This window comes from Triplophysa rosa, linkage group LG9, assembly GCF_024868665.1.
Source record: "Triplophysa rosa linkage group LG9, Trosa_1v2, whole genome shotgun sequence".
Lineage (NCBI taxonomy): Eukaryota > Metazoa > Chordata > Actinopteri > Cypriniformes > Nemacheilidae > Triplophysa > Triplophysa rosa.
The window spans coordinates 18,657,798-18,673,482 of record NC_079898.1 but is presented as its reverse complement, the minus strand read 5'-3'; the positions used below and the strand labels follow the sequence as shown (position 1 = coordinate 18,673,482).

At 41.0% G+C, this 15,685-nt stretch overlaps 1 protein-coding gene across 1 annotated transcript; it reads right to left on the bottom strand.

Moving 5' to 3' along the window:
- Positions 1 to 137: 137 nt before the first annotated feature.
- Positions 138 to 14,741, bottom strand: tdrd9 (tudor domain containing 9). Its single transcript, XM_057341341.1, has 34 exons — positions 14,614 to 14,741; positions 12,116 to 12,218; positions 11,565 to 11,786; positions 11,338 to 11,460; positions 11,164 to 11,244; positions 10,160 to 10,330; positions 9,963 to 10,066; positions 9,655 to 9,774; positions 9,495 to 9,579; positions 9,323 to 9,380; positions 9,121 to 9,225; positions 8,944 to 9,041; positions 8,731 to 8,862; positions 8,430 to 8,589; positions 6,765 to 6,828; positions 6,619 to 6,682; positions 6,467 to 6,511; positions 6,227 to 6,280; positions 6,041 to 6,157; positions 5,800 to 5,907; positions 5,618 to 5,718; positions 5,369 to 5,542; positions 4,211 to 4,322; positions 3,917 to 4,132; positions 3,461 to 3,550; positions 3,091 to 3,348; positions 2,666 to 2,833; positions 2,345 to 2,415; positions 2,152 to 2,261; positions 1,786 to 1,882; positions 1,193 to 1,331; positions 846 to 964; positions 666 to 738; positions 138 to 583 (listed from the first exon to the last, which is right to left on the bottom strand). Exons 1-34 carry the CDS (start codon positions 14,739 to 14,741, stop codon positions 485 to 487), a joined length of 3,969 nt encoding a protein of 1,322 aa, XP_057197324.1. The 3' UTR covers positions 138 to 484.
- Positions 14,742 to 15,685: the final 944 nt, after the last annotated feature.

The following is a 15,685-nucleotide window of genomic DNA, read 5'->3' as shown; positions in this document are numbered from 1 at the left end:
GGTCAAGATGAGAAGTCCTTGTGAGCCTATAATCTATAGGATAGAATCCATAGAAAATATCCTTGTAATCTTTTTCGTACACTACATTCCAGATCACAAAAGTATAGTAAAGTAGTAAAGGATAGTAAATAATTTTTTTACTGCATACCTATACAGCAAGGATGCAAAGAACAGAACAGTCAGCAGACAACTGGGATTGACAAACTTAAAACATGTTGTCTTAAAACTTAACATAAAATTATTTCCTTCAAATATAAATTGCTGAAAAGAAAGTGCAGGCGAACATTTTGATACAATGCCGTTAAACTTCTCTCTCGCATGCATAAACATAACTAATGCTACAGAAATAACACTCAGGCCTCCTCACTAAGAATTCTGCCAAAACCCAACAAAATGACCTCCTCTGGAATGCTGTCCGAATACAGGTCTAACACAAAAGCATCTTCTACCATCAGCTGACGGTTTTAGTGCTGCCCCATGCTCCTCACATGTTCAGTAGCATGATGGGATGCAGCCGAAACAGAAGACCTTTGGATTTCCCATCATCCTTCTCCTGTAGCTCCATCTGCTGGGAGCGGTCCACCTGATGACACAAAAACATCACAATGAGTGGTTAAATATGAAATGAATCCAAGATCCTCCTTCACCGAGAGTATCGCTCTTACCAAGTTCCATTTCTTGGGTTTGTCGAAGTACACGGGTGTGCACTCTGGTCTGGGAGGGTTTTTAGTAAAGAGTCTGAGGATAAGAGTCACATAAACAGTCAAAACTACATTTCTGCTACATAGCAAGCAACCACATCACTCACAAACAGCAAGCGAACTAGTCAAGGATGGAAGAAGTACCTGACGAGTTGTTCGCGTGCCTCCTCCTGAAGTCTGCTGATCTTGTCGTGGCTCAAGTGCAGAAGGCCAGTCGGTCCCTCACACACCAGCCTGTTCACTGTACCTCTCAATGCATTTATCTACACACAGGCAGACGCCTCATTCAGTCGTATCAAATGAGTCAAGAAACAGAACAATAAAAACAAAAAAGAATGGCTAAAATTTCTCCCAGCTGACTGCATTGCATTGTGGGAAATGCAGTATTGTGGGTTACAGTAACTGCATATTACACTCTGCATATTCTACATGTTGTTCACAATTTATGGAAACAGCATTATAGTAATATGCCACTCCGAACACAGTCATACCTCTATGATGTCTTCAATACCGAACTTGACGTCAAAGGCAAGCTCAATGTCATGTTCTGGAAGCACTGCCTGTTGAGTGACAGAGTTCCAGCCCAGTCCACACAGAGTGCCAGTAAAATAAGTCCTTTCCTCATCAGTCCTGTAATTATAGTACATCTCAGCAAGCATGCGTATATAGTTAAACTGAGCTGGTCTTCTTTCTTTGTTCTGATGAACACAAAAGAAGATATTTTAAAGAATGTAGGAAAGCAAACAGTTCTGGGGCACTTTTGACTACTGTTGTCATTTTTCCTACTATGGTAGTCAATGGTGGCCAAGAACTGTTTGGTTTCAAGCATTCTTCCAAATATCTTTTTCTGTGTTCATAAAAGATATTTATAAAGATTTGAAACAACTTAAGGGCGAGTAAATGAGGACAGAATTTTTACTTTTGGGTGAACTGTCCCTTTAAGACATAAAGCAGTTTGGATTGGAATTTGCTGTTCCATGATTTTGCTGATATTTGTGAGACGAAATAAATCTTTTTCTCAAACATCAATGGGTTTTTGCTTCACAATAAATGCCGTTAGAATGTTTCCATGGTGACTATATACCGTAGTTCCATGACTGGAGTGAAGAGCATAGTAATAAGAGCTGGAAGGCCATGGATATGAGGCATCAGAGTTGTTTCCTTCAACAAGATGCGTGAACCTGTACAATGCAAAACATGAGCAACTTGACAAAACATTACCATGGTAAGAATATTTTGGCCAAAATAACTCGACTCGACAACATATGCATTTTATCAAGTAACTTGAATTGCATTTAGCATGTTTCTTTTAATACAGCAGGTCAATGAATCCAGGCTTTCAAACCCACGATCTTGGTGTTGCTATACCAGCTGAGCTACATAACTGCAGCCAGTGATCATCATGCCTATGTGATTGTTTGTTTGTTTGTGTGTGTGTGTGTGTGTGTACCTGAGGCAGCGAGAGACACTGATGCAGACACCAGCATCCTCTCATGCCAGTCTTGGGGGTTTTCATTCACCATTACAGAGTTTATACTGTCCTTCTCAATGAAAACAGTCCTGCAACATAGCCAAACAGACAACACTTCAGAACAAGTAAGCGATCAACTTGTCTTTCTATGAGATGAACAGTTGTGTCCTACCTGAACTGCCCGACTTTGGTCATGCTGTGGAAGCTGACCTTATGTGGGCTGCTGGGACCATGAACCACTGACTGTAAAAAGAGAACAGAAGCTAAGAAAATCTCTCATTGTCACTATTATTATTAATGAATTATTTGAAACCGCTGGAGTCTCAATTCATTGTCATTATATGAATAGTTGGCCAGTGAATTCTCTTCACTAAAAGAAAAAAATAAATGACTGATTAAATAATCAGGTTTTATATCATATTTGACACCGTAAAGGGCAAGAGGTTCGAGGGGAGTTCAGTTACAGGTGCTCAAAGAGTTGCTATGCCACCACCTTGCACTTGGGGGTGCTGCTACTAGATGAAGAGAAGTGCTGAAGAAGCTCATTGATGAGAAGTTTGTCTTCCTCTCTCCTGCTGTTCACGGAAGCACTAGTAGAACTGGGAGTAAATCTACCACTGGCCATATCCTGATACAGAGAAATCAGAACCTCATGTGACTGCTGCAAATAAAAAAGGAGAGAGAGAGAGAGGGTTGGACAGTTACTGGCCGATTTCATGTCAGGATTCATAAATAAAACTGTGCAGTTCATGTTTTACACCAAGCAAAAGGCAGCATGAATCATTTTTAATGCAAAAATAATTTAGGTCCTCCATTTTTAATCATTCTGTGTTGCTAAACAACACTAAACAATTTGAATTTAACATTTACAAGAAAACCGACCATTCAAAAGTAAGAGAGGAAAGCATAGGATACTACCTGACTCTCAAAGCTTTCTGGTACGTGGCAGGCATGTCCTTCCTGCACCAGCAGGTCAGCCACGCTGACGTCCCCCGTCTCGGGGGAAATGTGCAGGTCTACACGCATGATGCCGTGCAGGATGGAGTAAAGGGACACGATGGCGGAGTGGCCGCTTGTGAGCGTCTTAAAGCGGTTCCGTGCTCGACTGCTCCAGCAATCGCCTAGAATCAGCGACTGCGCAGACGGACCCATGCCTGCAATGCAAAACTCCTGTGCCTGCAGAGAAACATGCAGATAAACTCTATGCATTGAATGAAATCAATATATAAAAAACTACCCGTTATACAGAGATCTTAGAATTGATTAGGGGGAAAAAAGAGAACAATACTTGAAATGGTGGGGTTGTGAGGTCAGATGGGAGCTCTTTCAGACTGCTGCATGGCACTTTAAACGTGTTTCCAAAATCAACAAAGAACACCTGTGCACACACAAACACACGTAAACTTCTCACCAAAACCAACTGTGGTCAGAAAAAATGACAAAGGTAGTCAAAAGTGCCCCAGAACTGCTTGCTTTCCTACATTCTTCAAAATATCTTCTTTTGTGTTCAACAGAACAAAGAAATTTATTTAAAAAATTTCCTACAATGGCAGTCAATGGTGGCCAAGAAATGTTTGGTTACAAGCATTCTTCCAAATATCTTACTCCGTATTCACCGGAACAAAGAAATGTATACAGATTGGGAACAACTTGAGGGTGAGTAAATGAAGACAGAATATCATTTTTGGGTGAACTGTTCCTTTAAGGCCTGCAAGCAGCATCGGTGTGTGTGTGCCTCCTGTACCTCTACGTTGCTGCCCAGGATGTGCAGTATTTTGGCTCTGTAGTATCTAGCTGGTTGCTGTGTGTCTGTGAAAGGGGCCACACACAGCAGGTTTTGGTACAGGGAGACGGACATGGGTCTCAGATCTCTCATGTTCAACGCTGCTGTCAACTGACACTGTTTCTCCACACTGCTCTCGTCTGTTTGAAAGCCCCAAAAATGGCCCACATCGATCACCTATGGACACATTCATAATCTTACACACACATTTTCTTGCTTCATGCTGTAACCTGACAAAAAATGTTTCGATTTCACCTCTGTGATGTTTATGACAAACTCCCTGATGGATGGAAGTTTCTCCGGATCTACTGAGCTGCTCAGAACCCCAACAGGATATACAACATGACTCTGAACATCCACATTAATCCTAAAAGAGATTTCTGTACTTTAGAACACAGTAACCTTTTAGTGTGTATATTTAATTAATCTGTAAACTGACATTTAAACTAAAAATTACATTTTGATGCTTTTTAAATACTAGGATGCACCGAATGTTCGGCATATATTTGGCCGAAAATAGTAAAAAAAAGCATGAAGTGTGATATGATCAAGCAGCAACCAGCGCAGAGAGAGAGAGAGAAAGAGAGACGCGCATGCTTTATTAATGCAGCGAACGTGTCGGCAGTGTGTGGAGCATTTTTAAGTGTCAGAGCAAGACACAGCACAGAACTTGCCGCGCCGGAGTAAATTTCCGAATGAAAGCCGGTCGGTAACTTGTGTACTTCAGACTGGAGTGGGCGGTCTGACAGCAGCCCCGCCGCTCGCGACATCCTTTGACATCATACAGTGGTCGCGTGCACACAGTTCCTTATACTAAACAACTTGTCAAAGTATGTTCTGTTCCTCCAGGCCACGAGTGCACCTTCTGAGAGAACAGTCAGCTTTTGTGGGCGGAGTTTGGAGGAGAGACGTGAACTGAAATGGTTGACATTCAGAATTGCTTGCATGGATGTTTTATTTCTTTAAATCATTTTGCAGTGTAGCCTATAATAATCAGTTTTTGTTTATTCATATTTTTATCTTATGATGTTGACACTTTTTAATGAAGTGTTTTGTTGTAGGGGTACAGAGTACAGTACTTTCTTTCAGCAGTCAGTTATAGGCCTAATATAAGCTATACAAGGTAGAGGGCAAATTTTTTTGTTTTAATTTAGCCCTTCTTGTTTTGCTCAATTTTAATTTAAGTTATACTGTTATACTAAAAAGCAAGACAAAATATAAAAAGCACATTTTGACCATTCAGTTTATGCAATAGTGAAAAAAATGGCTAAATAAATAGAAGAAATACGAAAAGCCATGTTTGGTGTTCAGAATTCGGCCATCGGACAAGCGTTTCATTTTTTTCGGCTTCGGCCAAGAATTTTCATTTCGGTGCATCCCTAAATATTACTGTATGAGAGGGCATGTGGCTACCTGGCGTGACGTAGGTGTGACATAGGCTTTCCTTTAGCGTGGAACTCCACCTCATCTGCGTGGTGCACCTGCAGTTGCAAAGCCGGAGTCTGTCGCGCCCGCAGCAATGCCAACAGCACCTCAGGAAGCACACCCGACTCCCTCACATACAAGCGATTAAACTCTACATACGCTCTGAAAGCACACAATTATGACATTCAGAGAGAATACAGACAAACAAAGAGCGTAGAAGTGTAAAGCAACCGTTACCTGGACCCTTCAAAACAGATGGATTTGACTTGTCCGCACTGACGGAACAGAGACTGTAGCTGCTTGTAAGACAGGAACGCAAATGGAGGCAAATTCCTAATCTAGGAGACAGAGAAAGTAAAGGACTGTACAAAGAAAGACAAAAGGTACAAATGCTACCCCTTCAGCAGAAGCAAGGGTACCATGATGGTGGTTTTGGGGTCATTTCCAGAAAGTTCTTTTGATGCCATCTGCTCATCAATCTTTCCCTGAGAGAAATAGTTTGGGAAGAATGCACCTGCGATAACCACCTACATGAAGACAGACAGATCAGATTCAGTAGCAGCTTGTACGCACACGTTGTATACACATATAATGGACTGTAAGAAAAGAGGGCGTGAGTGTCTGTTTATTGTGTGTGTGTGTGTGTGTGTGTGTCTATACCTGCAGGAAGAATCTTTGTTTGTGAAGACTGGTGTAGTCTGTTGGGTTTGAGGTCCTGCTGATGTTCATGTTGAATCTGGACACTCTATTCTTCAGATCCTCAAAGAGCTCTGCAACCTAAACACAACACAACATAGAAAACAACGTACAGATTCTGTAGAGCATGTGTATGTGCAGTGTGCATACTTCTCTGATCTGTTTGATCTGAATGCAGTTCTCTTTGCCCCATTCGAGTTCGTCCTGAAGAAAAAACACACAAGAGCAGCTGGTGTTTACTAGCATCTCACAGCATTTTAAAGTCACATTTGAGGCAAAAATCTTGCATTTAATCATACATCCCACTCCCACCCTCCTGTGCTCTAACCAGCTGTTTCTGAACACAGCAACCCGTCGCATGTATACAACTCTATATTTTTGCACATTTACCTTTGGGTGTCTGAGTTCTCCATTAGCTCGAGATGTATACCAAGCCTAAAAAACAATAATCAGACCAATAGCAATATTATTTAACTGTTACATGCATTATGGACAGTATATGACACTATGCAATGTTTCTGTGTTAACTAAGCATGCATTACCTTAAAGGCATTGACGAAAGCGATGAAGTCACTCGGAACGTTCTGTGCAAAAGCCAGCTTACTCCTGTGAAGTCAAACGCAGACATTACATCATGATCTTAGGATCAACACCTATAAAGTGCATGTGAGGTCAGAGGTCAACCTACCTGTATCCGGCCAGGTGCTGCAGGGATGGCATAGCAAAGAAACTCTTCAGAGAAAGTGACGCAGCTGAGGCAAAGACAGATTAAATCGTTTTGAAATGGAAATATAGTAGAGGGGTGTAACGGTTCTCGGTAAAAAATTTAACCGCATGGTTCTCCACCAACGGTTCGGCACGCGCGGCTCATCTTAAATCTGACGACGCATTTATAATATGGCTCGTTAAAAATTATAATTTTGCGTAAAACAGACTGACAAAGTTCAGCTAATGTATGTTTGTCGATGGATACACATTTAATACCTACAACTAATCAAATAACGTAGATAAATTTCAATAGGATTGAAGTATGCTGAATGACCAGTCATTTATGCTTTCATCACCCGGGTGTTGTGAACGAGCGAGAGCAGGTAAGACCTGAACAGCACATGTTGCCATTTAAACTACACTCATTCAAGCCTTGCCAAATTAAACATTTAAGTGCAAGATGATGTAGAAGAAAACTCGCTTGCGCGCAGTGAGAAGATCTGAAGTCTCAGACATGGCGCAAATATTGAGTTGTCTTTGAAGTCTTGCGCTTAAACGGACAAATTCACACACGAAGAAGGTCAACATGCCCCTCTTGTGGAGTATCTTAACAAACATAGTAGGTTATGTCTTAAGTGAACACACGAAAAACAACGCATGTGTACAGTATCAGTGTACTGGATCCGTTGCATTCCTCTTAAAGCGACAGCAGCATATTCCTGCTGTCTGTTAAAAGTCAAGGAAATCACTCACTGCTTGTGACTCAATAACTTCTGTAACTTCAATTATGATTCATCTTTATTTCATTTGTGCATAGACATGTGCCCGGTTAACCACGGTTACCACCAAGTCCTGCTGAAACCGAGCTGGCTGCGATAATGCAAGGTATCGTTTATTTTATTGGTGCGTAGCTTGTCCGTGAGGCACGGCTCTGGGATCAGTAGGAAATACTGCTCGATTTAAAAGCAGTGTGAGTTTGAGTCGCTTATAACGTGCATTTGAAAAAGCAACACCCGTCAAACATGATCATTATAAATATACTTTATTATCATAAAAATACCTGAGGAGGCTTGAGGATCAGTGATAAAAACATGTCCTTAGGCATTTCCTACTACTACTACTACTACTACTACTACTACTACTACTACGTGTGTTATGGTCTTCTTCTGCGGTGCGTATTTGGAGTTTCTGCACGAGAGCGCCCTCTGGCTTTCAGATGCAGCAGCATTTTACCGTACTTCTCTCACAAGTTGTGCATAAATCACGTGATATATATTTTCGGTTAACCGGGCATGTGTCTATTTGTACATATGCAATGTTATGTTTTATTTGATTACTTTAATCCATTTCTATACCTTACAAGGTATATATACAGTATCTTATTTTATTTTCCGCTTTGCTCTGTTGTTTTATTGGTGCTGTTACTTGTAGCTTGATTACTTGTTCTTATTTTTATTTGTCAGTAGTCCCTTTTCCCTGAACATAGTACAAACCGAACCGAACCGAAACCGTGGCCCAAAACCCGTGACAAAAACCGAACCGTGAGTAATTTGAACCGTTACACCCCTACAATATAGTGTTGGTGAGAGCTTCATACTATAAATTCATGATATACACATTCGCATAGAAATGCACAGTGTTATACCGATGATAAGACACTCCTCCAGACAGCCGAACACGTGGCCAAGAACGATCAGTTTCCCCAACTGCAAGTCCACGGGAAGGTGTGCCAACACACGACCCAAAAATGTCAAATTTCCATCGAACTGCCTGTGACTGTTGCTTTCTACAGACAGAGCACCGATCTACACACACATACAGTCACCCGCAATGTACAATACACACACCAACAGGAATCACAACAATATGACTTTACATTCCCTGCAGTAAGAATTAAACAGTGAAAAATCAGTGAATGAGCAAATGGGCCGATATGTGAATCAAACCTGTTTAAGTTCCAGGACGGTCCTTTCAATGTCACTGAGGTTGGGTGGTGTAAGGGCTGTGGAGAGAACGGAACGGGGGTCGCCCATATCTAACAACTTCACCTTCAGTAAGGTATTGGCCAACGGTGACCGCTGCGGTTCAAAACATACATACACACTCATTAGTTATCTATTAAAACAATTTATAAATCAGTTTATGAATTTATGACTCACCATCATCTCTGGGATTGAATAATCCGGAATCTCGTTCTCCCAGAAGCGCCTGGTCACCAGCCTGTAGCAAAACCCTTTAGATACCCGTCCGGCACGACCTGGGAAGAAACGCAAACTCCCTTTCAGAAAACCTGTCATACGCCAGTATAATTCAACTTCAGTGCACGCGTTTTGTACCTCGACGCTGATTGCAACTTGTCTTTGATGCCCAGGTGATACAGAGACATCTGTAATTGGTTTCCTTATCACAAATCAACTGACGTACAAGGCAGAAGTCAATCACTGCATGAAACACACAAACGGAGTAGAATAAAACTCATACAAATTTTCACGAGAAGACGATATAGGTGGTTTAAAGACCAGTGTGATAAACACCCACCATATTTAACATCAGGCACAGTGACCGAACTCTCTGCGATGTTTGTGGAGAGAATAATCTGTAAACACAAAAAGTCAGGAGTCCATGTACTACCACATCCTTCTTAGACAAGAGGCATACAAATGCACAAATGATGCTAACTGAATAAGACTTCTGCTTAGATGAAGAATACCTTTCTGTACCCCGGTACAGGAACCAAAAACACCCCGTTTTGCTCCTCTAAAGTGACTGTGGAGTGGAGAGGATACACCTGCAACCTGGAAGAGCACAAACGCGCCTGTTAGCACATTTATAAACATGCACACTTATATACACACTATTGACAGACATACCTCTTGCGTACAAGTTTTCCCAGGGCCTCCTGCATATACTGAATTTCAGCAAGCCCAGGCAGAAAGACAAGCACGCTTCCTCTCTCCGGCTGAGAAGCACATCCAGCCTTCTCTGAGCGTCTGTCCCACACACACAGAGACCACTGAAGCTGTATTACTGAGGGTCCATATATATATATTCAACAGACATTGGACTGGAATGACCACAGTACATCTATAAATGCTGATTAAATAAACATTTGGAATGGTCTCTATAAAAATTTTTACACAGCTGTATACAGTACACAGCACAGATTGTGAAGTCTGACCTTTGATCTTTACCCTCCATCTCATCAAAGTTCTGGATGAGGGAGACAGCAACATTATACATCTCCTCAGGAATATAAGGGTCATCTTGGACTCTTACGTGCACCTGACAGACGCACACACACAAACATTTATCCAGTGTTTGTCTGCTACAACACAGTTCCAAATGCACCTAACACACACTCTCTATCTGCCATACATTGACTCCAGCAGGCAGGATGGTTTTGAGGTCATCCAAGTAAAACTCTTCAACGGTGTACGGGGCTCCTTCCACCTCAAACACATACGCTGGATTCATCTGATTGCGGATCGGAGTTCCAAAATACTCAGCAAACTCAGCACAGTTTATGGTGGCAGACATGAGAATGACCTGGAAGACGAGGAGAGATGGACATTGGGTTACCGACATACAAATACAAAGATTATTTAAAACTACAGAAAAGCAGCTGTGGGCATATTTTCCCAAAAACTACACATTTGAGTAACTTCTAAATACTAGGCAAAGGTAATGTGATAAGGTTGTATGAAATATAACATTCTGACATGTTAAAGCAAACTTTATAAAAATGAATACTGTGAAAAAGCTAAACAATATCCTATAGGCTCAATTACAAATGCAATCATGTCCTTTGTATCCTGTGTTATATATAGTGAAAGTACACAGACAAAAAAGTACACTTTTTTAAAAAGGACTACTTATACTAGCCCTAATAGTAGGTACTGTTTTTTGGTTTGAAATAGTAGGTACTTTTGAGTGCATGGTCAAACAGATTGCACAAACTGGGACATACTAACAGGAAGCGGAAGTGGCTGTTGTTGCCTAGACAACGTTGTGGCCTATAACTGTCACACACATCAAAATACAGCTCTTCTTTCCATTAAGGTATTTATTCATTCATTATTTCGTATGTGATGTTTACTGTATACTTACATTTGTTAATTTAATGACACACCAGTTATATAATTTATTAATGCAGTGGAGCGTCACTAAACTCCGCCTACTAATGGTGAGTTGTGGGTAATATCAGCCGTAAGTGTGTGCATCATTCTGCACATCGAATTTCTACCGGAAGTAGTAGACCCTCCGGGAATCTTTGGAATACTATTTTCAACATACGATTTGGCAATACTAATAGGAGGGATAGTATGCTGATTGGAACGCATGGCATCTTGTGTAAATGTGTGTGTGTATGGCACACAAACCTTGACATATCTGGAATTGGAGTGAAGCAGTTTTCTGACAACCAGCAACAGAAAATCTAGTTCTTCTGTTCTCTCATGGACCTGAACCATAAACATGCATGAAAATCCGCCTAACAGCGACTGACAGAACTGGGCTGACTGGCTTCATTTCTAAACTTTAAAAACTGTACATACCTCATCAATGAAGATGTGCGAGTACTCTGTGAGAGTTTTGGACCCCACTAACTTCTGCAGTAAGACTCCTGTGGTCACATAAATCAATTTGGTGTGTTCTGTGGCCATTTTTTGCAAACCCACCTGAAGAGCAATAGATAGACCAAGAAAATGACCAACTCTGCTGTTTGTTGAACCTACAAAATGCATAATGTTTTAGAAAGCAGGTTACTGCATGCATCTCACACCTGATATCCCACCAAGCTCCCCAGGGTGCATTTGCGTTCACGTGCGACCCAGCGGGCAATGCTGGTGGCGCCAATTTTGCGTGGCTGAGTAACCACCAGGTTACACGGCATGTTTCTCTCTGCATAATGATCCAGGATGAACTGTGGCAGCTGGGTGGTTTTCCCACTGCCTGTTGCTCCACGGATAATGATGACGGAGTTATTCTCAATCAGAGAGACCAACTAAACAGACACACACACACACACAAAATACAGACAGTGACACAACATCACTAAACTTGCACCTGTTTTAAAACATATGTGACCCTGGATCACAAAACCAGTCTTAAATCGGCCCTAACACACTCGGTTTCTGCCAATCTCATATTAATCTCGAGTACCTATAGAGTAGTATTGCATACTTCGTATCTTCGAAGAGTATTTAGTTTGATCACATTTATAACAGACAGCTGTACAATTATTTCCGAAAGCATATGGAGTATGCGGAGGGGGGGAGGTAGGCTGAACTAAAGCACGTGCGCCAACAAAACACAGACATCAGTTTCACTCACCGCATGCGGTTCATGTCTGGCATCTTTTAGCGCCGAGACGGCTCCATATATCAGTTTCAAACGATCTCCAAATGCAGCGTTATATCCACCGTTTACATAACATTCATCACCCAAATGCAGTGAACAAACAAACATCTGAACTTCGTGAACGTATGCTCACTCTCCTGCACACAAGTGAAAGTGACGTCTGCGCATGCTCCTTCTCCTGCTCTCCTTGCTGCCGCGTGGGCGTGCCACGTGCTTTTCCGGGAGAATTGTCCAATAAGGGACTAAGAAAATGGTTACGAAACAGTTTTATATGTTCGGAAAAAAAATCTGAAACCTGTACGATCGCTGGGGGAGTGTATCGCGCACAGAAATACTACGTAATACGCCCAACTCGTTTTTTGACAAGTTGACCATGTTAAGCATGAGAAAACAGCACGTTTAACATTGTAAAGAAGTCAGAATGCATGAAACACTGTTGCACGGCCGCTTTAAAGGTCTATAGTGGGATTTATAGCGGCCACTAGCGGTGAGTTTGAGAACTCCAACCAATCTCTCAGTCCTCCGCTTACCCCTCCCTTTCGAAACACGACGCCACCACAGTACAAAAAGATGTTGTCGGCTGAGACAGCGTGTCTTCTCATGTTGACGCAGGGAAGAGATCATGCGGGCATTAGAAAGACTGTAGAAAGAGCGATGTCTCATTTATTACATAAAATAAAGGGTCTGTGGATTTTAAGGATAAAAAGAAGGATAAAAGTCAGGACCTGCGTTAATATTACAAAGACTTTCCAGCAGAGACGCGTTGGAGAGAAAGATCGTCTAAAAATCACCCCCGAGGAGGTTGCTTTGATTCGGATCAGTATGCGAGTAAAATTGTTTTTTCTGTTTGTTAGAACCAAGATATGTTGCTGTGTAACGGAGCAGTTTTGAGCATCATTGTTTATCCGGAACGAGTGTGCTGCTTGTATATACTCGTGTCGTCTTCACTCATTTTATTCATTTGCATTATTATTTGCATGGTAAGCTATGATAAAGCTAAGCATTTCATGCTTGCATTGCACAGCAAGTTTGAGGGCAGAGCTAGCTAACAGTAAATAGCAACGCTGTTAAAGGCGTTTGATCTGACAGCAAGATAGCAGTTAGGAGTCAGTTAGTAGACGTTTTCCCCCCTTTGTAAAGTCAGGGACAACCGGACTACATACCGCAGGGTAGAGGGAGAGGAAATGCGCTTTGTAGAGCTGTTCAAAACATGGCGGCGCAACATGGCGAATTCACTGTTTATAGGCCTGCTCTGTATGTAGATATAAATAGCTTATTCTAAGGTAATACCAACATAACGGTTCATTACGCAAGGTCTTTATACGCCTCTGAAGAAATAGATTTGTATATTATATTGCATTTTTGTCAATAGATCCTCCTAAAAATCCCACATTGCTCCTTTAAGTGCCTCTGATTAACCAGTTCAAAGGCAATTTTCTCAATATTTAGATTTTTTTGCACCCTCAGATTCCAGTTTTAAACGGTTGTATCTCCGCCAGATTTTGTCCTATACTAACAACCCATTCTTCAATAGAAAGCTTAATTATTCAGCTTTCAAATGATGTAAAAATCTCAATTTCGAAAAATTGACCCATAAGACTTTTGGTTTGTCCAGGGTCACATATATGCAAACATATACTACGCTGAGCAGATGAATGCATCTGAATATGTTTCTTGTCTTAAAGGACTGAGAATGTTGGTTAGGTTGTGCTCTCGTATCCGTACCTCTTGTCTGTTCTTAGTAATAGGAAGAATTGGATACTCATAAGTGGCCAGCTGAGGGAGGGTGGTCCCTGGACCTGGGGTTCAGAGGTCATGTCAAAACAGGTCAACTAATAAGAAAAGTGCAAGTGACATATTTATCTGACATTATTCTAGTGGTTACAAAATCATACTTAAATCTTTTTTTTTTAATTAATTTATGACTCTTTGGCTGTTAAGCTGAGTGTGTGCATGCATACAGATGATTATGATTACTTATTTTCAGCTCTGGCCTTCTCCTTCTATGGTTTCCCCCATCTGATGTGTCTTTCTCTGAAGAGCTCTGCTTAGAAGACGGCCCCAAAGACCTGCAGAAGATATGTGTGTGTGTGGTATTGTCTCGTGTCATACAATTATACAGTTCTAACATTAGCTGTCAGTCGTACCAATGCAAAACTACTAAGTAAAAATCACGTCTTCTCCGTCATCTTTTACACATTTTCAAATAGCTGAGGATGAAAACATTAAGTGTACAACCTATGCATATCATTTATATTGGTAAATAAACGACATGAATAATGTTTGATTTCCCCACGTGTTTCATGGTGTTTGCTCTAATTAGCGCCAAATGCGCATGACCCAAAGACCCGGTTCGGTCGGAAATTATGATAAAAGTTTTAGCTTCTTGACACACTTTATTTGAAAGTACGTCGGCTCATTGTTCTCCCAACTAAAAGCAAAAGCAATCGTGATGCCTTCATGATTCTTACCTGTCCGCAGAACCACTACCGTCGGCCTCGCTCTCCTTTTTTACTTCATCTGTGATTCTGATGTTCGCAAACTGTGCCCCTACGGTGAACCAGTGTGCTATCTGTGCTGATGTTGTTGCCTGATGCATTCTGCACAACTTTACCAAAAAATTAAAACATTAATATGCAGAGTTCGAAGACGACAGCTAATACGGCTTGTCTACCCAAGTCCTCGGTTTGCATCTTTTTCCTCCTCCAGCAGGTGGGGCGTGTGTGAGCGAAAAAATCACCTTTTCTCAAAAGGCAACTTTCTGTCGTCTGTACTTGGTGTTCAATAACTCACCTACAACGCGATACAGCACTTTTTATTATTTATTTATCTTTTTTCCCTCTTTTTATATTGAATTAAGACTTATTGCTGTTACAGATTTTAGATAACTACGTCTGCCTTGAGAATTATAAATGGTTAATATTGTTTGTAAATTTGTTAATTTCAATAAAAAACCTACAAAGTGATATAAAAAAAGTTCTATTAGATTCACAAATTCAGTATTTATCCACTGGCATAAAGTTGGTTTAACGTTGGACGTTCCTAATTTAGGGGCGCGTCTCCAAAGTTAGGCTACACATTAATATACTTCAATAGCCTATAAAGGGAATGACTTGCACAGTCACAAAACCAGCTGTAATGTCAGCTATAATGCACACCTTTTAGATTTTTGAAAGCATTTATAAATATCGCTGTGTATTTCACAACTGTATGGGTTCATTCTCAAAAAACTTTTCATCTAAATATGTTTGATCTAACTATGTCTAATGTTGTGTCATTAAAGGGGGATTTCGAAAGAGGTGACAAACATGACTGGTTTTGCCTTTGCAGTCTGTATTTTGCTCCTCAGCTTCGATTTTCTCACTTTATTCGTAAATCTGATGGTAGACTTATACAATTAGAAAGAAAAAGTAAAACATTAAAAAAGCTTAAACGTTTTTGCAATGTGGTTCATTCATGAACCAACAAATGTTGGTTGTCACTAAACCCTGCCTATGTACCAGAAAATAACTTTGTATTAGTTCTTCAGTGCCACCCCTTACG

Bases quoted from the DNA above. Each gene is read 5' to 3' on its own strand.
- tdrd9 (XM_057341341.1), bottom strand. From the start codon at position 14,741: ATGCATCAGGCAACAACATCAGCACAGATAGCACACTGGTTCACCGTA. The intron at 9,775-9,962 runs GTCAGACTTCAC...TGTGTGGGACAG, and splicing joins ATGGAGGGTAAAGATCAAAG to ACGCTCAGAGAAGGCTGGAT. The intron at 4,133-4,210 runs GTGAAATCGAAA...ATGTGTCCATAG, and splicing joins TTGTCATAAACATCACAGAG to GTGATCGATGTGGGCCATTT.